Source organism: Phyllostomus hastatus, unplaced genomic scaffold (assembly GCF_019186645.2).
Source record: "Phyllostomus hastatus isolate PE091 unplaced genomic scaffold, TTU_PhHast_1.1 phas_contig_148, whole genome shotgun sequence".
NCBI classification, from domain to species: domain Eukaryota; kingdom Metazoa; phylum Chordata; class Mammalia; order Chiroptera; family Phyllostomidae; genus Phyllostomus; species Phyllostomus hastatus.
This window is the reverse complement of record NW_025333607.1, coordinates 22,092,182-22,112,451: the sequence shown is the minus strand read 5'-3', so window position 1 is coordinate 22,112,451 and position 20,270 is coordinate 22,092,182. Positions and strand designations below refer to the sequence as shown.

The window sequence follows — 20,270 nt, the reverse complement described above, 5'->3', positions numbered from 1 at the left end:
CTGGCCCCGTTTTCGGCGGGAGAAACTGAGGCACGGAGCTGGAACGGCTGACGAGAGACACAAAAACTTACTCCCTCTGGTGTTCTTCAGCTCGTAACTGATGGTTCCCAACCCCCCTCTTCTCAGGAAAGAGATGGTGAGGAAACACCATAAATGAGAAGCTTGCCTCCAAAGTGTATGCTCACAAGGCACTAAGCCATAATGTAAGGACTAATTGCTAATTTTGTATGTATAATAAAGACTTAGAAAGATGAACACCAGATGAAGGTGAGTTGAAGGACAAGCAATAGCTGGTGTATGGTTAAAACAGACATTTAAAATGGGCCAGGAACCTAATATAAGACCGTGTCAAATGTAATAAAAATTTCCCCAGGATTCATAAAACTGGGAGAGTGAAGACACGGAAAACCGAACCGGAAAGCAGGGTGGCTAGCGTGCGAGCTGACGCACAACTCAGTAAGTTTTCTGTAGTTTTTGAAAAATAACAATGTCCTTGAATTTTTCCTAGAAACTAAACAATTATTAAACTATATTTCTTTACAATTGAGACCTGTACAATTGTTCTATTAATGTTAATTGTATAAAATTTATACTTTATTATGTACTTATATAGTTCACTTATGAACACATAACACACTATTCTATGGACAAGAGAAGACAGTGGTTGAATTTTGTTACGGTTATTGGTACCGGTTCCTGGGAAAAGTGGTCTAGGCATTTGAAATATTCAAAGTGAGAGCACTTCAGAGAACCTTTAACATGGAGAATACACACATGGAAAATCTTATGTCCCGTATCAATGTTTTATTCCATGAAAAGAGCTGTATTCAGTTTCACATGTAAATATTTAGCACACATACATTTGCACGATTCTATTTTTATTCTATGGATTTAATATAGGCTGCACTTGTTTAAAGATGTTTATTTAAATTCAGTCCTAACAAACACATAATTTCGGGTCAGAAGTACCAAGCAATGAATGTCGCATATCGTACAAAGAATAACTCCGGATGCGAAATGTAAACACCACGTAAAGATACCAAGATAGGCCGGCTTGAAATTTTTAAATTAGATTAAATAAGCTTGAAAGGAGACTGCACTAAATGCTAACATATGGAATATAAGGTTTCCAAACGTCAATTTGGCTGGCTCTCTTGAAGGAACTGCACACGCACTGACTACTTCCTGCCTGTCTCCCGCGGTGGACCCGTGCCCGGGGAGCTGTGTGCGGCTGGAGCAGGGAGGACCCCTGGCGGTGGGTCCCCGAAATGCGCACGGCCGACCTCCACAGCCCACACGCGATTCGTGATTTCAGGAAATAGATGCCTCAAGCGCATGCTTCCAGTAAAAACATTTCCTTGTTCTTCTTCTCAAAAAAGAAAGAAACCCAAACAAAAAGGCAAAGGTTTTCAAGAGCTCTTAGACTCACTTGAAATCCGCATCCCCCCTCGGTCAGGGGCACACCCAAACCCACGTGGAAAGGTTACAAAGTTATTTTTTGCTGAGTGATAGGCAAACTTTTAAAAAAAGCATGAGGCTGTACAAAAGGGTCTTAAATATTTTCCACAGTAAAAAAAAAAAACAACAGAGGCTTGCCCGAAAAGTTGTCCCCCCTTCACCTGGTTAACCCGCTGTATGGGGGCCCTACTTGTAGAAAAACAGAAATGACATTTCATGGAAGGTTCTGAGCTGCCCCCACCGCGGCCGTTCCTATGTGCTCTGGGTCATGGCTGGACTCGCCGGGCCGTTGGCGGAAGGTTCTGGCTCCTCGGGGCCCCTGGCGGGTTTGGGGCCCCCCTCCTCTGGGCCCCCGTCCTGGCTCTTCTCTGGGGTGCCCAGCGCACACACGGAATTAGCCTCCTGTTTGGTTTGGTCCACCTCGTTATCAAACTCAATCTTATCTTCTTGGCTGGCGTGCTTCTTCACTTGCCTGGTCTGGGCCGGGTAGGTGCTGGCGATGATGTCGTACAGGAACTGGTACTGCTCCTGGGGGAGGAGAGAAGCGAGAATTCGGTGTGTGTGTGTGGCGGGGGGTGCCCCTGGGGTTTGACGGCCGACGAGAAGGAGTGGGAACGCGCTGGGCACTCATGGAACACTTGGGTCCCAGAAACCCGGTCTTCCATGTGTTCACAGACGCGACATCCCAAGTGGCTCCCTGTCTCGACAGTGTGGAGTGGGGCTGCAGGGGGCTCCTCAAACTGTAGCCGGGAACCTCACCATACGGGCCGCTCCATTTCACTCCCAGGCCGGCTGGCCCGGGATGCCAAGTTTTGCACCTAATCTCTTGGCTAGCACCCACACGTGACCTAGCATCAGAGCCCCCTCCTCCAGGAAGCCCGCCCTGATGCCCACAGGTTAAATAGTGACCTCATTCAGGTGCTTCTTATCCCGTCTCTGCCATGTCGCTCACCACACTGTGGAACTAGTATCTGCCTTTCCTCTACCCTAAACCGGGGTCTCTCAACGGCAGGAGGACATAGTAGGCCCTCAGCACACTCGGACAATCGACACACACGAGCTCTGTGTCAAACAATTAAACGCTGCATGTATTTGCGGGAGCGGGTTAGTTTGCTAATTAATTAATGACCAGTCACGAGTTAATTCCCAGACGGTCATCTGTGGTCACCACCACTTATCGAGGGCACATGCAGACGGAGCACGAAAATGCCGCACGGACCACCCTCTCTGTCCTCACGCCTCTGTGCCACGTGGCTGAGCAGGCACCCCTCCCGCCCCCCGACAGAGGAGCGGAGCCCCTTTCCCCGCCCCCGAGTCTGAGCTGGCCTGGGCTCTCGTCTGGTAAGTTCAATGTAGAGGGAGACAGGTCAGGCGGGGCCCGAGCCTGGGGGCCCGGAGAGGTCTGCTTCCTCGCTGCCGTTCTTCTGGAGACGCACAAACGGACAGAAGAGGAAAGGAGGGAGCCCCGGCTGGTGCGGCTCAGTGGCCCAAGCACCGGCCTGCAAAGCAAAGGGTCGCCAGTTCGATTCCCAGTCAGGGCACAGGCCTGGGTTGCGGGCCAGGTTTCCAGTAGGGGGGCCCTGCAGAGGCAGGCAACCACACATTGATGATTCTCTCCTTCTCTCTCTCCCCCTTGCCCTCTCCCTAAAAATAAATACTTTCTTTTTTAAAAAAAGAAGGAGGGGGGTGAGATTCACGAGCATTTAAACAAATCGTCTTCCTGCTCAGGCACGACAACGAGTCGGCGAACTCTAATTGGGTCTCCTACACGGACAACCGTTCAACGTGAACCCGCGTGCACAGTGGGAGAAAAGACAGAAGAGGAACAGAGGAGAAGAAACTGTCGAACCAGCCCCACAACACGTGCCGAAAGCAGAGGGGAGACGGACTTACAAACGTGGGCACCATCGCCGGCCGGGCTTTGCGCAGGGACTTGACCACCTGGAACACGTCTACCACGTCTTCCGTCTCCGCGCTTTCCAGGAGGTTCAGCAGAGCACAGAACACCCCGGTCTGCTGGGACCCGTCTCTGCAACGGGGACACGCGGGTGTTAAAGGTAGCTCCGCAGATCATAGAGAGCAAGGACAGTAGACCACACATGGAAAAGGAGATAGAATGTATTCTTCACCACATGCTTCCTGTGTTATTTTATCCTAATCTCTCAAGAACCTAACATTTATGCTAAGTGCATTTTGGGGGAAAATAGAATCATCCCACAGTTCAAAACCTATTTGTCTTAGGCTGAAAAATACACTTTCGTTCTGTTTGGTACTTTTCAGAGTATCATGCATTTTTATTGACATCTGAAGTTGTCGGGGTGAATAGGATGGTGCCGGTTTGATGGGTGAGGACGCCAAGTCTCTGGGGACATAAAGTCACAGCCAGACACGGACGCGGCCAGAAGCACTGGAGCTGGCATTTTGTCGGTGACCAGACCCCATGCCTTCTCCTCCTCTCTCTGCCTCTCTACTGCTTTTCACCAGCGTGTACACCTCCGAGTCCGCAGAAAGACGTATCTGTGGGATGACTCATCACAAAGAGGGCAACAAAGTGATTTGCGCACCCGTAAGAGGTATGTTCCGTGATTCTAAAGATCTCCCTCTAAGACTTTACTACTGGCAGCGTTATTTATTACTGCACACAACTCAGGAGCATGTCCCTGGTGTTCGGCCACATCCTGGGACAAACACGCTGTTTTGAACCCTAAACTGCGCTCCTCCAGCTTCCGCTCCGTAGCCACGTCACCTTGGAAACGCAAATAAATGGCAAGAAGGGTCTCTAAGGGCTCAATTCTAGACTATGCCATTCTAATCACAATACGGAGGCTTTCTGAGGAATTCAGAGAGCACTGCACTGGGTCCTGGATCCACATGTCCCGTTTCCTGTGCTACCTTCATGGAAACGTTTTCCAGTGTGCCCCCTCCTTTCGTCCAGAATCCCTTCTCTGAGGTGGGTACGTGGGCCTCGGCGGCAGACGAAAGCTAAGGGTCTGCGTGGCTCATGAGCGCGAGGGAGAACCATTTATTGCCAAAATCTTTGCCTCACGGGTCAGTTTAGAAAATCAGCTGGTGGCTTTCAAATGGAAGCCACGGAGAATTACGACTTCAGTCAATACGCATCCCATGTTCGCTGAAGACAAAGCCCTCGGTCCTCGGGGTTCTGTGGGCGCCTCTCAGGGGGCTGGTGCGCATCAGCCTACACCAGGCATCCCGCCCACCTGCCTGTTCACAGGTCCCTCCCTCCGGCCATTCACTCGTTCCGGACAGGCGGCCCTCCGGGGTCAGCGTTGGGGAGGCGCCAGGGACTCGGCGGCGACGTTACACTGGCACTAAGGGAGTCACAGCCTAGAATGGCTGCACCGTGATCTAATCACGGCTACTAAGAATATCTCTATGATAGTTACGCGGTCGGACGTAACAGAGTTGCCGACGGACTCCCTGCTAGCAGGCTCTTCCCGGGCCGGGCCCCTCGCCCGCCGGGATGAGTAGAGGGAACGGGAAGCTGAGAGGGGGACGCGCCTTTCGGGGGCGCCCACCCGCCCGCCCGCCCGCCTGCCGCACCCACCTGCAGTGCACCAGCAGGGGCACGTTCTTGTGGTGTCTGTGCCCGTCGGCCGGGCCCCTCGTGAGCAGCTTCTGCTTCAGGGCCTGGATCATGGACACCAGCTCCTTGGGCTCTGCCGGCAGCTCGGCTGGCCTCCAGTGCCGGAACTGGTACTGGTACACGGTCTGCGGCTCTTTCCGCTGCAACGGGGGGGACACGGGCTCGGGTGAGGGCCAGCCCAGCAGACCCCCAGGTGGGTAGCCACATTTTCTCCACAGGTTCTGGGGCTTAAATCATTCAAACATTTCATTCTGCAGGTATGGCTCTGTAGCCATACCACTCTATACACTCAAAACACTCTACAGGCAGTGGCTTTGCTTTCGTGGACTAATCTATGTCGGCTTTTACGCCGGAGTGCTTACGCCCAAGAGACACGCCCCGGAGGCTGTCCTGGTCGGTACCTTGGAGTGTCTCAGCTCGAAGATGCGGAGGGTGTACGCGGAAGACTGGGCGGTGTCTTTCAGGTGGACCTCCACGTCTCCGTGCGTCTGCTTGCCTTCTCCCCAGTACTGGGCACAGGCCTCCTGGACGAGAGAGCACAGGACGCGGCGTGTCCACGCGAGCATTCGCTGCCCCGCCCCCTCTGCCCTATCATCGCATGGAGATTGCCAACTGCGCTCCAGAACTGCGGGCTGCCCGTGAGACTCTGACATCTGTTTCAAGTCTGAGGATATTCATTTGATACATCGGGTGTTTCCTCGTGAGGATCGAGGGAACCTGGGAATGACCAAGGGGACCAGGACACCCTGGGAGCAGCCCTGTCACCTCTGTGGAGGGACTTTGAGACTCCTTCCTCCCGCCCACACCCTGCTGCCACCTCTCCGCAGTTCACAGACTGAGCCGCCGGGGGCCGTGGCCCTGCGACAGCTTCGGCCTCACTGCCCCTCCCGCGGCCCCTGAGGGAAGTCCTGTATCTTTGCAGCTCTGTCCCTGCAGCTGGGGGACCGGCCCCACTGGTGGCTCCGCAGAAGCCGGCTGAGCATCTGTCTAAAGGACCGGCCTGGAGAGCAGGTGAGTCCCAAGGGTGTGTCCTGCCTGCAGACGGGCCTCCACCAACTACTGCCCGCAGCGGCTGCGCACGCCAGGCATTCCTGCCCGCACCCCGTTCTGTCCCCCAGCCTTGCCCACTGAGATGGAGGAGGAGATGGCTGCAAATATAAACATGCATGTCTTTTTGAAAAAAAAGGAAAAAAAATCAAGGTAAAAAAATAACTTTGTATGTCCAGGGTAGGGGACCAGGAAAAAAAAAAAAAAGAGAAAGAGGAGGCATATGATAGAATCACATGCTCTGTGCAAACAGGCGGGGCAATTTTGGTGACTCGGGAGGAGGGAGACAGTCCAGGGCGCATCGTGGGCATTGGGCAGAAGATCAAGTCAGATCTTAGATTCACCGCCAACTGTGGAAGTTTATGCCAGTAAGTCCACCAATGGGGACACCAGGAAGGCAGAGTAAGGCCACGCTGGGGAGAGAGGGGCCGGGAGGAGACTGGGGTGTCGGTCGGTCTGGACGGGGGGTGCAGGTGCACGTGGGGTGTTGGGGTTCTGTCGGCCAGCCTGCTCGTCTGGAGTGGGGAGTGGAGCGGAGTGGGGAGCACAGAAAATGAGAACACGGCAGGAAAGTGGAGAGCTAGATGCAGGCCGGATCACAGAGCGTCTTAAATGGTAGACTGAAGAGTGTGGTTTTTGCGTTGAAGGAAACAAGGAGGATGGGGCTGCTGCTTGTCAGTTCAGCGGGGCGACCCTGGCTGGCCCGCCTCAGATGCTCTGGGGGCGGCCGGCGGGACTGGGGTCTCCGCACACAGACGCGATGCTGGGAGCCACCTCATGGATGGCGGAGGGTCCCAACCAACACGTGAAACTGTACGGTGGGGGCGGGGGGGGGGGCACCGGGACTTGGGTGCAGCAACCAAGTGCGTCACCCACAGGTGGAGAGCGGTATTTTACGACAGACAGGTGAAAATAAAAGAGTGTCCAACGTGCCCACCTGGCCTCCGTTGTCCAGGTCTGTCAGCATCACGATAACCTTGACTTTCCTCTGGAGGACCATCTGCCAGAAGTCCCCGGTGGTCTCCTTCAGCGGCCCCTGGGCGGCAATCATCACCTCCGGCTTCCAGTAGCTCTTCAGAGACAAAAAGTGGCTCTCGTCACCACCGCCACCCGGGCAGAGCGGCGGGTGCTGACAGCACCATCTGGGAATGCGGCCGCTTAATGGCGGTGTGTTCCCACAAAAACACGGGGACTCTGAGGCCTGAGAAACAAGGGGGTATCTGTACAGAACATCCTTGTCTAGTTGGTGGGGATGCTTGGCCAGTGCTGGAAAGTCTCGTTGAAAACATGTCTTCCAAAACTACCAAGTTATCCCTTCCAAAAACGTCTTATTTTGTAGAAAGGTGAATAGGATTGAAAAAGGCAACTGCATTCGCCTTTCAAATTGTCCTCATCATGCTTCTACTTTGTTGCTGTCTATACATTCTTATGACAGCTCATCATTACATTAATGTTTTGTGAATGTGTGTTTTGGGAAAATCTGCAAAGGAAATAAGGCCATGCTAGTGTATACCTACCATGTATGTGAAAATGTTTGTTGAGTGACTAAAGGTTTCTCGTTTGAACTTTCAGTCTATCGAAAAACAAGGGCATGTGGCACAGGCTCACCCGATAGCTCAGATCATCTGAATTAAAAGTTTGTAAATGCACAAACACTCAAATCTGGATTCACTCACAACTTGGATATGTGAGTAAATAGAAACATTTTCAAACACCTGTATTTTGCTCAAATGTTATTTTTTCAAATTAATATGATTATAGTTGTCTGCGTCCTAAACAGCAACTAATAGCATTGTCTTATTTTGCATCAACCTGGTGGATTTCATTTAAATACCTTTGTCTTTCAGTTAGTTAAAGTATAGCATTCAAAACTGAAACCTATATCATTTTACTAACCAACGTCACCCCAATAAATTCAATAAAAAGAATTAACTTTAAAGAAGAAAAAAGAACCGAAACTTCCAAGTCTGTCAGCACGCGGTCACGGCCACGCTCCTCATTCTGCTGTAAAATCACTGGAGCGCGGCCCCGGCGGCCCCGGGGGCAGTTTGCCAGCTGGGCCCGGGCTCTGGGGGCGGGGATGGGGACAGGGATGGGGACGGGGACGCGCACGCACCGTCACGAAGGAGGCGTTTATGTATCCGCTGTTCTCGTCGGTGTCGCTGTCGTCGTCCGAGGACTCGTCGGACTCCTGCTCGCTCTCCTTGCTGAAGTCCAGCTCGTGCCTGAGCTGCACTCGGTTGAAGTCATCTGCACGGAGCGAGTGAAGCAGCAGTGAGCGCCCCTCCAGCGCGCACCGCCCCTCCAGCGCGCACCGCCCCTCCAGCGCGCACCGCCCCTCCAGCGCGCACCGCCCCTCCAGCGCGCACCGCCCCTCCAGCGCGCACCGCCCCTCCAGCGCGCACCGCCCCTCCAGCGCGCACCGCCCGGCCCCGTTGCCACGTGGCAACCAGGGAGCGCCCTGGAGGTGACGTCACGTCACTGCATTGATTGACAGGGCAGGAGTCCCGGGCAGCTCTGCGCTTGCAGGTGAGCCGGTCGCCCCAGAGAAGGCTCAGAAGGAGGAGGGCCCGGGAGCGGTCCGGAAGCGCGCGTGGGACATGCTTTAAAGTATTAAACGACAAAGAGGTGTCGTAACTCTCCATGAGAGTATCCGGTCTTTGATGCCTATGCGTTAGCGTTCCCGGGAATATTAGCATTCTGCTCCATATAAACTAAAAAATACGTGTATGTTAATAACATACATCGCTGAGGTAAGAACTTATTTTCCTATTGCATTCTATTAACGTTTAAGTAACATCTTAATGAAACCAGTATCTCCAAGGAATTATTAATAAAAACATGTAGTCCACAATTCTTCAGTACCTCAATTTGTAAAATGTAATGGCCTGATCGAATGAGCTCATTCGCTACATGACTGTCGATTTCATATTTTAAACTGCCGTGGAGAGTATTTCGTAAAGGATTCTCCAGAAATGAGCTAGGTCAGCGTGCACTGACCCGATTTATCTGGCTGTCTAGTCTGTTAGCCGGGGTTTGTGCAGGAGAACTTTAGTGTGCCCATCGGGATGCAAGGACAGCTATCCTGGGTGTGGGTCTGTGACTCGCTCACACGGTGGGCAGAGTTTGAGTCCTGAACGCTGCGTGTGCTCTGGTCCGTGGAACGGAACGGTGGGCAGGCCGCAGAGACCTTGCCGCCCGCTTTCACCCCCCTGAGATGAGGAGGGGGAGGGAAGCCTGAAAGGGAATGGAAGTGTGTGGCCCCTGCTGTGCGTCTACGGCCTGGCCCGGAGAGAAGACTGGGACCGGGGGAGGCCGGGACGGACTCGCGGAGAGGACCGGGCCTCCTTCTCCCCCGGCGCCGGAGGGGCCCCTCTCCCACGGCCCTGTCCTGAAATGAGTGGTAGGAAGAAAACACGGAGGACAGTCTGTCCTCCCACGTCCTCCGTAGTGTCTGGGTCAAAGCATTGGCTTTAACCTGGTTCTAAATAGTCCACCGACGGCTCCCTACACCAACCCAACGCCGGAAACTGGCTTCCAGATCGCCTGTGTCTTCCGTGAAACAAATCCACAAGAGCCCGAGGTGATCGGACACAACAAAAATAAGATAAAATGAACCACCTACATGGAATGACGGAAGAGATCCTGTTTTTGCTCTTGTTCTCCTCCTGTTTTCCAGTGTGCTGCGTCCTCCAGCCGCGGTACGTGGGGAGTCTCTGGGGGGAGAACAAGGAGAATGGGGGACACCTTCACACATGCGTGTACTGGCTCCAAGCTTTGCTGGGGGGGCCCTCCAGAAATGTTGTTTTTCGTCAAGTTTTAGGAAATGTACATACATTCCCCGTCGTTCACAATTTTGAAGTTTGACTCTGAATTGTCTCGTTTAGTTGCTCCAGCATTTAGTACTTTTGACACGGTAAGTGTGAACTAAATACACACGATTATAAGACAGAACCGCACGTCCTCCCTGTGCTGAATGGGGTTGACTTGTCAACTGAAAGAGCAAGAAGCCCCCAGGGAGACCCCCGAGGACAAGGCCGCCCTGCCCTCCCCTCCCCTGCAGGGCAGGTCCACGGGGTTGCGTGGCCCGTGATCAGAGCACCCCTGACCCTGGGCCCCCCTCGGAGCCACAGCCTTCAACGATCCCGCATCTGATTAAATGCATGTTCCTGGTGGGTGAACCTCTCTGAATGGACCCACTGGGGAACCCAGAAGAGTTCGGGAAACTGGACGTCACAGGTGAAGGGGAAGTTACAAGACGTGTGTTTGGAGAAGTGGGCCATTCGGAGACGGCCGCGCCAGCCCTCTGGGATCTCAGGGAGCTGCGTCGTGCGGCGGCTTTCAGAGCAATCGCCCCGTGAATAGGCCGGGACACACGTCTTTCTCCCTGTTCCTGTCTTCAGCTCCAGCCAGCCCACTTCCGAAGGAGCCACAAAACCCTCTAAGGACTTCCTTTGCAAACCAGAACCAGGTGCGTTTTTAGGGCTGGACGCCACGCTGCCCTTGGCGGGCCGGCGTGGTGGCTCTCTGCCGTGACTGCTAACCTTCATCTCCAACCCGCTTAATGGGCAATGGTTAAAACTTTGGCCATAGAAGCAGACGTCTCCGTGTAAGCAAGCCTATGAAACAGCCGTGTGATCCCCACGGCCCCGGGAAACTGCACGCAGTGACCGGCGTCTGTAAGCGCTGCCGTCACCGCCGTCGCTGTGGTACCTGGAACTCGGCCTCCAGCGGAGAAGGCTCACTGGGCGGGTCCCGCTTCTTCAGGTTGGACAGGTACTGGTGCAGCTCGGCCAGGCTCACCTCCGTCTCCCCGAACTGGTTGTACTCCACCAAGGCCTGGTGGATCAGGATGTACTGCGCCTGCGGTTTCAGGGAAAACACGGGCGGTTAACCGAGAGCTTACAGTCGTGACAGTCACGTTTGAACAAAGTACTTAGTCCCGTCATTTTGCTCACATTGGGACGACGTACGGAAGAGAGTTATCTCTACTGGTTAAAGGTTCGGAGAGGTGGTTCTCATAGTTCTTAGGAATGTGAGCGAGTTTCACCTCCAACTTTCTTTCCAGAAAAAAAAAATAGCTTGCTAATTTTAAAAAATATAATTAAAAAATTAGATAATTAAAAAACTATGTGTCTGTTATGTCCTCCAGTGACTATGCTGAGGTCACCAAGTCAAATCACTAACAGAACACTAATAACTTTCACATCTTGGAGAGTAACAAGGAAGTTTATATTCCACGGAACACATTTTTAGAAGTTTTCTAAAACTTGGTAAAACAGAGAAATTTATTTTTTTAAAATGCAGTACGCCAAACTCAGAAACCCCAAACTTTATCGTATTTAAATCCAGCATTTTAAAATAGGAGACACATTTCTGATCAAGTTCAAGCCTCTGGTTCCCTGAGTTTGGCTGTACCATTCAATTCTGTATGTTTTTCCACAAGAAATAATTTCTTTTTCTCCTCTGGTGAACAAGCAGTTTTTATACTTCTACACCGATAGCTACGTGTCTGTAAGCATTGTGCATTTTTGTGTGTTTCCTCAAAAATTACACTGGTTGCATCCTCCTGTTTTACCGGGGACTTGATGCACTCTCTGTGTTCATCTGAGTCCTCACCACACGCGCGGTGACCTAGGTTACTCCTCGCAACGCCGGCGTGGCGGGTTCCCAGCGCGTCCACGTGGCCGCGTTTTGCGTGTCCATTTGTCAACCAACAGGCATCTCGGGTGTCTCCAGTGTCTTTGCTACCCTAACGCCGTGGAATGCAGTGGGCACCCCAGTGTGTGTTCCTTGCTGTGCACCTGGTAAGTGCTTCTCTTGGGGATCTCCAGTGCACGTGGGCTTGAGGGGCCAAGGGTGGACGTTGTCACTAAAAGCCACCACTTAACAATGACTGGCTCCCTGCATGTGCCGGGCACCTGTCTAAGTGCCCTACTCGGGTCACCTTTCGCCCTACCTCTGTCGGGTGAACCCCGCCACTACCCCCACGGCACAGATGCCTTCACTGAGGAGCGGATGCATGACAACTTTTAAAAGGAGGCGCAGGACTGGGAATCGGGCGCCAGGTCAGAACACTGGAGGCTGATTCCAGAGAGCAAGCTCTTCACCACGGTACCGCTCTGTGCCCTTAGTTTTCGCTTCACGAGATGCTGCCAAATGGATTTTCAGTATTTTTATCCTTTTCCTAATATGGTATGGGGAGGTGGTGTTACACTGGTAAAAATATATTTTTTCAGTCATCCTCCTTCTACCGTACGCTCAGCCACGAATGCATATGCTTCTAGGGTCGGAGCTTAGCGCATGCGTTAGCTGTCAGGAGTTAAAACGAAAACGATTTCCCCCCACTGGTTGAGACTGAGACGAGTCTGGGTTTCCTTGACGACCCCCGCTCCCACCCCCAGAAACCCAAGCCAGGGAGCCGAAGCGAGAGCGGCGAGCGCGAACGGACCTCCACTTGCACCATGAGGCACCGCTGCCGCCGCAGCTTGACCACGTAGCCGTACACGTCCACCTTGTTCTCGGCCTCCAGGCCCTCCAGCATGGCGTCGATGCCGATGTAGGTGCCGGTGCGCCCCACGCCCGCGCTGGGAATGGAAGCACGGCAGCAAGTCAGGTCATGGCCATGGTCACGGTCATGGTTATGGTCACGGCCATGGTCATGGTCATGGAGGGACCAGGTGTGGAAAAGCCAACACGGAGGGCGGGGGCAGAGCAGAGGAGAGAGGATGAGTTTCTCCGCGCAGACCGCCCCCAGTGCAGCCGCTGCCCGTGGGAGGCCCCGCCCTCCCCCTCCCCCGAGGGCCAGGGCCCGAGGCCGGCAGCTGCGCCCTCACCTGCAGTGCACCACAATGGGGCCGCTGAAGAAGTTGCTGAAGGCGTTCACCCTCCTCCGCAGCTTGAGCAGCAGGTGGGGGTCCTCGGGCACGCCGTGGTCTGGCCAGCTGGTGAACTGGATGTGAGTGACCTCCCTGCCCGCCGTCTTCTCTTTTTTCTAGTCAAGAGATCACATGACCTTTCCTTTTGGTCTGTTCTTTCTCCGAAACTGACTACCCGACACAAATAAGAGGAAGGGGCGACCCGCGCGAATAACTCCCCCTGCACGTTTTTTCGGCGGCGGCTACATCTTCTTCTCTGATGAACAGCGGTCACCACGGTGTCGTGCGTGACTGGCACGCACCGGCCAGTGGGCAGCGACTTACCAGGAAGCCAAGTGGGGTACGTGAGTGCCGCTGAGACCGCTAGGAACTTTCCTGCCACCACGCCAAACACACACACACACACACACACGCACATGCAGGGACACACAGGGACACGGGGCCGGGGGATGGGCATGACAAGAGACGGCCCTTCTCACGGCCGACGGAAATACTTCTGCCCGGCGGGCCAGCGCGCAGGACGCCTGTCCCGTGCAGGAAGCCTGGCAAACAGTGGGGTTCAACTCTGTTTCCGGGGCCCCCTCATCTTAGAAATGTCAACCGTGGGCAGAGAACTGGGGACAGTCGGCCCAGATTACAGCTCAGGTTGGTCCCTGTTCCAAGGATCCGCGAGGAGACGCGGAATTCGCGGTTCTCTGACCAGGTGGGAAGGGGACCACCTGCGTTCCCATAATGGACGGAACCACAGAACTTGGCTGGTTGCACTTTTCTCGCAGGAAGTAAGTGGACCAAGAATGGGGACGTCCGACTGGTCAAGGCAACCAGACTGGCATTGACCTCTACACGTCCCCCGTGTCTACGTGGGGCCCTACGCTGGGCCCTCATGACTTGTCCAGCCACGAGCCACTGGTGGGATTCTCCCACAGCTGTTGTGAGTGTGACGATTACTGAGACCACAGAAACCTGGGGAGACCCTGGGGTAAATACACAATTCATGTTTTTTTTTGTTTGTTTGTTTTTTGTTTTTAATTGCAGAAGATATATCTGGACCACAAGGAAATACCATTTAGATTACTGAAACCCCTTCTTCAATAAGTGACATTTAGAGAAAATTTCAACCTGGTCTGGAAAGACCTCTATTTTTAAGGTTGATTTAGATATTCTTCACATACCATAACTCATTCCTTTAAAGTGGAAACTTTTTAAATTATATTGATAGAGTTGTAAAATCATCACCGCTACCTAATGACAGGGTATTTCCCACTGTCCCCAACAACAACAAAAAAACCTCACTGCTTAGCTGTCATCCGAAAAGTCTGCTTGGACCCACCCCCTCGGTCCCAAGCAATCGCTGACCAGCTTTCTGTCTACAAATCTGCCTGCCCGGGACCTTCCGTAGTGGAAGCACACACATGTGCAGAGACCTCCACTTTTAATTACTCGGTAAGGACACACCGGTAGTTTTCCGAATTAAACATTGCATTTCTCCTGCACAGAACTTTGTGCTTTTTGCAGTAATCTCTAGTCGTGCCTTATGTACAGACATTCTCCCCATATTGGCAATAAGCCCACTGGGAACAGAGACCATTGTATCACTCGGAAAGTCAACCATCGATTTGGCACATTTCATGAGCCCTGCCTGGTCCCTCCTGAGTCAGCGCCATAAACAGCTCTGACGTGACTCGAACCAACCCTCCTTTCACCGGAGACTTATCTTGACCCTGCTGGCTCTTGATATTCTTCCCACCCGCCGTTTCCTCCTGCAGGCCATAAAAAACCACGTCTCCCAAGTACAGCCTGACTTCTCACCCTGCACCCCCATCACTGCGCTTCTGGGCAGAGAGCACGCACACTCAGGCGGGGCAGGGAGACACACTCACGTTGGTGATGCTGAACTTCTGGATGATGTAATCCGGGCAGGTTTTGTGCTCATTGATCCTCACCAGGACGTCGCCGTACTCCCGGGCACCGTCGCCCATGGACGGCCAGTACTCTGCACACTTGTTCTGTCGTTTAAAAAGCCACCAGTGATTCCAGCTTCCCGCTTAACCATACACGCTTCTCACGCATTCTTTACACGAAAATATTCGGATAGAAGCTAAGTCACGGACATTCTCCAAACACTCGTCTGTTCTTTCTTAAGTCCATGCACGCCTTAAGATAGGAGCCGGAGGCAGCTTCCATGTGCCAGACCAGGGCCCAAGGTCTAGCTTCCTGCTGCTTCTTGGTGGGGGGGGGGTTCTGCCTGGGTTGGCTGTCAATGAGGGGGGCACGCTCGGCGGCCAGCAAAATGATGCGGCGGCCGGCGGCTCCTTCTGTGCTGGGCTGTGGGGAGGCTTTCCTTCTGCCTAGAGTCACGTTGCAGGAGCGACCACCCCTCCGCCCGAGGTCAGGTCGGTTTCCAGTATTCACAAGCACTTGTGACATCGGCTCATAGGGACGTGCTGAGCCCGCCCTGACCCGTGTGGCTCAGCGAGTTGGGTGTCATCCTGCATAGCGAAACATCACCAGTTCGACTCCCAGTCCGGGCGCCGGCCTGGGCTGTGGGTTTGGTCCCCAGTCCGGTGGGGACAAGAAGCACTGGTCGACGTTTCTGACCAATGTTTCTGTCTTGCATCAGTGTTTCTCTCCCTCTCTTTCTCTGTCCTTTCCCCTCTCTCTATGAATATATAAATAAATTTTTTAAAAAGAGAAATGTGCTGAACTAACAACAGTACCGTAAAGACATAGGAATCAAATTTTTAAGTCCAGCAGGGATGTTTAACCTTCATTCACATGCGCATGTAGGTATACGTGTGGAGATTTTATTTCCGTGCATGCACGAAAAATGCCAGCCGCGTGTCATGCTGACTGGAACAGGGAGCCGTCTCTCCTGGTCGTCAAGCACACGTACCCCGCTTTCGGGAGTGCACCCCGGCACTGTCCTTCCCCAACCCCAGCTTCCGCTCTGGGAGTCTCCCAGGCCCTTACCCTGTTCCCTTCCTCGCAGCGGGTGACCATGACGATCACCGTGGCTTTCTGCTCCCAGATCATCCTCCAGAAATCGCCAACCGTCTCGTCCCGGGGACCTGGGAGGTGAAGCAGGGCCAACTCAGAAATCTCTCTTTTCTAAAAGGCTGTGAAATGAGGTTTCGAAAGGACCCTGAGCAGCCCGAGAGGTTACCTTGTGCGGCGATGTACTTCCTGGGTTCTTTGAAACCCTGTTCAAAACACACACAAAGGAACACGTCACTCACGGAACACGCGGGGACTCCTGTGCTGCCGTCGGGAGCGCAAGGCAGTCACCCCAGAGCCACTCCCTCTCGGCCGTGGGCTTCCCCGGGCATTTGCAATCACAGGTGGGGGGGGGATTGAGGGACACACAAGCAGGCATTTGACCGCGCTAAACAGGTCAGGTGGCGTTTCCAAACCATCCTCAGGGCTCCATGGGTCTTGGCTCTGCACCCGGAATGATTTGGGAAAGCCAGGCTTGCTTCCTGGCGGCGGCGGCATAGCAGTTCACAGGAGTGGACCTGCACCGCCTGCCACGACTCAGGCCTCCTGACCAGACGGGTCGTGCCTTTGGGGACTTTTACTCCATTTCTTTTAACAAGTCATCCTGGGCTCACAGGTCTACCTAGACTCCAATCCAGAGACGTGATGCAATGACGCTCCTCTCATCACCTGCAAAGGTCTGCTCTCCCCTCTCCTGCTACCGAGGGGGAAAGGGGTGCAGAGGCAGTCTTGATCCTGGGCTAATTCCTTCCAAATTACCTGAAATTCCTTCAGTCCCCCTCACTAGTCAGGGAGGCCCTTCAGAGAGATGAACTCTGACACAAGATGAAACCCACAAGATGGAGGCGTAGGTGGACACACTGCGCCTCCTCGCACGACCAAAAGAAGGACAACAACATGTTTAGAAACAAAAAGCAACCAGAACTACCAGAAAAGCGAGCTGTATGGAAGTCCGACAACCCAGGAGTTAAAGAAGCATTCATCCAGACCGGAAGGAGGGGCGGAGACGGACCACGGTGGCGGTTGGAGGACCGGGATGCGCGAGGTGGCGGCTGGTGGACCAGGCGAGGTGGCGGCCGGCAGAGCGGGTGACCCCACACTCACGTGCAGACAAGCTGAGAGGAACAACTGGGGAGTGGACAGACCTCACAACCCGGGGGAAATAAAGCCTCAAACCACCGACTGAAAACACCTGTGGGGGTTGCAGCGGCAGCAGGAGGAACTCCCAGCCTCCCAGGAGAATTCATTGAAGAGACCCACAGGGTCCTAGAACATACACAAGCCCACCCACCCGGGAATCAGCACCAGAAGGGCCCAGTTTGCTTGGGGGAAGTGGGGGAAGTGTCTGAAATCTGGCAGAGAGCAGAGCAAGCAGCACTGTTCCCTCTCGGACCCCTTCCCCACAGATGACGTCACAACACAGCGACATGGGTGCCCCGCCCTGGTCAACACCTAAGGCTCCGCCCCTTACTACGTAACAGGTGCGCCAAGCCAAAAAAAAGTACGGCCCAAATGAAAGAACAAATCAAAGCTCTGGAAAAAATACAACTACTTGATGAACAGCTAGCCAACCTATCAGATGCACAGTTCAAAACACTAGTAATCAGGATGCTCACAGAAATGGTTGAGTATGGTTGCAAGATAGAGGAAAAATGAAGGCTATGAAAAGTGAAATAAAGGAAAAGGTACAGGGAACCAACAGTGATGGGAAGGAAACTGGGACTCAAATCAACGGTTTGGACCAGAAGGAAGAAAGAAACATCCAACCACAACAGAATGAAGAAACAAGAATTCAAAACAAAACAAAACAAAATAAACAAACAAATGAGGAGAGGCTTAGGAACCTATGGAACAACTTTAAGCATTCCAATATCTGAGTCATAGGGGTGCCGGAAGGAGAAGAGGAAGAGCAAGAAATTGAAAACTTATTTTATGATGAAGGAGAACTTCCCCGATCTGGCAAAGGAAATAGACTTGCAGGAAGTCCAGGAAGTTCAGAGAGTCCCAAAGAAATTGGACCCAAGGAAGCACACACCAAGGCACATCATACTTACATTTGCCAAGATGGAAGAGAAGGAGAGAATCTTAAAAGCAGCAAGAGATAAGGAGATAGTTACCTACAAAGGAGTTCCCATAAGACTATCGGCCGATTTCTCAAAAGAAACCTTGCAGGCAAGAAGGTACTGGAAAGAAGTATTCCAAGTCATGAAAGGCAAGGATCTACATCCAAGATGACTCTATCCAGCAAAGCTATCATTTAGAATGGAAAAGCAGATAAAGTGCTTCCCAGATAAGGTCAAATTAAAGGAGTTCATCATTCCCAAACCCTTATTATATGAGATGTTAAAGGGACTTACCTAAGAAAAAGAAGAAGATAAAAAATATGAACAGTAAAATGACAACAAACTCACAACTATCAACAACCAAACCTAAAAAAAACAAAAACAAACTAAGCAAACAACTAGAACAGGAACAGAACCACAGAAATGGAGATCACCTGGAGGGTTCTCACTGGGGGAGTGGGAGAGAGAGAGAGGGGGAGAAGGTACAGGGAGTAAGCGGCATAATTGGTAGGAAGAAAATAGACAGGGAGAGGGTAAGAATAGTATAGGAAATGGAGAAGCCAAAGAACTTATATGCACGACCCACGGACATGAACTATGGGGGCGGGGAATGCCGGAGGGAGAGGGGGTTACAGGGTGGAGGGGAATAAAGGGGGGAAATGGGACAACTGTAATAGCATAACCAATAAAATATATTAAAAAAAAGAAAGAAAAAGGACGACACCCAGTCACACAGGCCACAAAAATGTCACGATCAATCTCAGTCACTTCCTGAACTTCGCCTGACACAGCGCAATTCCGACATTCACTCATTCACCAGGCGGCTACTGGGGGGCTGCGGCGTGCCAGCGTGCAAAACCGGGCAGGGGCACGCGGCTCTGCTGCAGAAACGTAAGTGTGAGCAATAGCACAACCACCGCATATATATTTGAATAGAAAATAGAGCGTTTTTTTTCCCCCAGAGACTAAATTCTTGTGAAAATAAAAAGTCACAGGGAGCATAATTCCGCTGACACCTTTGTTTTGGACCTCTGGCTGCCGGAGCCGGGAAAGAAGACATTTCTGTTGTTTTTAGCTGCCTGCGTCATGCCTGTGCGGCTTGCCCTGGGAAACCAGTGCACTGCTGGAGTTACCAAATACGTCCTCGTCATTTGACCGTTTCATCTGCTCCACTAAAAGTTTGTATAGTCAAGGAGGTCAAAACAAACAAACAGAAAAAAAAAGCCCTAATTTGAATTCCTTTTTCTTTAAGAAAAGTGACTCTTCATAATGATATTATGTACAGGGTCCGGCACAAATAATGTTCCCTTTTATTACCAAATCTTTTATTAGAAAACCATAAGTATGATATTCTACAACATAACAATATCACACTCAAGCACACCACGTGGCATTTTAGGTGAAAGGTTTAAATTAAAACCATAAATGATTACACCCACGTCATACCCTACCAACCGCACTCAAGCAGGTGTTACTTCTGCCGGACCCTGTATATTCAGCGTTGGAGGTTTTAGGTATGTTACACTCCAGAAAGGCGTGAATGTTATGTTAACATTTTTGGGTAAAGCAGGGAAGGATGAATCTGAGAGTTTTCATGTCCACGGAGAAAGGAACTCGGGCTGGGTGGGTACGAGACCGGCTGGTGGAGGAAGGCGCGGGCGGAATGGTGGGTGGGTGGGTGGAAGAAACATTCTTTCCAGTGTCTCTATAAATGAATTCTGCGTAAACATGTGCGGGGCGTGTAATGTATTGCTCCTCTAACAGATATGCGGTAAGCCCCCTTTTTAGCTACTTGGGTGAATCCCCACGCACGGGGCTTGTGTTTGAACGGCTGGAGTGAGCGGGCGGTGTGGGTCCGGAGGGCGTCCAGGACCCCCGGTGCCAGGTCCTGGATGCGCCGTGGGGTGGGGCCAGGCAGCGGGGGGCCCCAGTCCCAGCTCAGGCCTTTCCCCCTCGAACCAGGACGGGAAGACTGAACACCCAGCGCGCCCCCCCACCCCCCGCCCTGCCCACCCGTACAATGACAGAGCACACAGGTGGCGCCGACGTGCGCTCCGGTGAGAAGCCCCTGCCTAGGCCATCCAGTCTAACACCCCAGGCCCCCGGAGTGTTTTGCTTCTTAGTGTCACTTTGTTTGCAGAGAAAAATCTTGTGCCACGCGCAGCACCGACAGCAAGTAATAAGAAACTCTTCTCGCAAATATTAGTGATTTTGCTGTTGGGAGCA

At 52.6% G+C, this 20,270-nt stretch overlaps 1 protein-coding gene across 7 annotated transcripts in view; it reads right to left on the bottom strand.

Moving 5' to 3' along the window:
- Positions 1-789: 789 nt before the first annotated feature.
- The window catches only part of PTPRC (protein tyrosine phosphatase receptor type C), an 86,168-nt gene continuing 66,687 nt past the window's right edge, over positions 790-20,270 (bottom strand). For all 7 annotated transcript variants that reach the window (XM_045860087.1, XM_045860103.1, XM_045860110.1 and 4 more), the window contains 13 exons: positions 16,151-16,187; positions 15,958-16,055; positions 14,868-14,993; positions 12,946-13,103; positions 12,561-12,696; positions 10,823-10,972; positions 9,735-9,825; positions 8,226-8,359; positions 7,047-7,181; positions 5,464-5,586; positions 5,024-5,202; positions 3,352-3,487; positions 790-1,986 (listed from right to left, as the gene is read on the bottom strand). In XM_045860087.1, the coding sequence (XP_045716043.1) occupies positions 1,711-1,986; positions 3,352-3,487; positions 5,024-5,202; positions 5,464-5,586; positions 7,047-7,181; positions 8,226-8,359; positions 9,735-9,825; positions 10,823-10,972; positions 12,561-12,696; positions 12,946-13,103; positions 14,868-14,993; positions 15,958-16,055; positions 16,151-16,187 (1,779 nt within the window). In that variant the 3' untranslated portion in view covers positions 790-1,710. The remainder of the gene's footprint in view (positions 1,987-3,351; positions 3,488-5,023; positions 5,203-5,463; positions 5,587-7,046; positions 7,182-8,225; positions 8,360-9,734; positions 9,826-10,822; positions 10,973-12,560; positions 12,697-12,945; positions 13,104-14,867; positions 14,994-15,957; positions 16,056-16,150; positions 16,188-20,270) is intronic.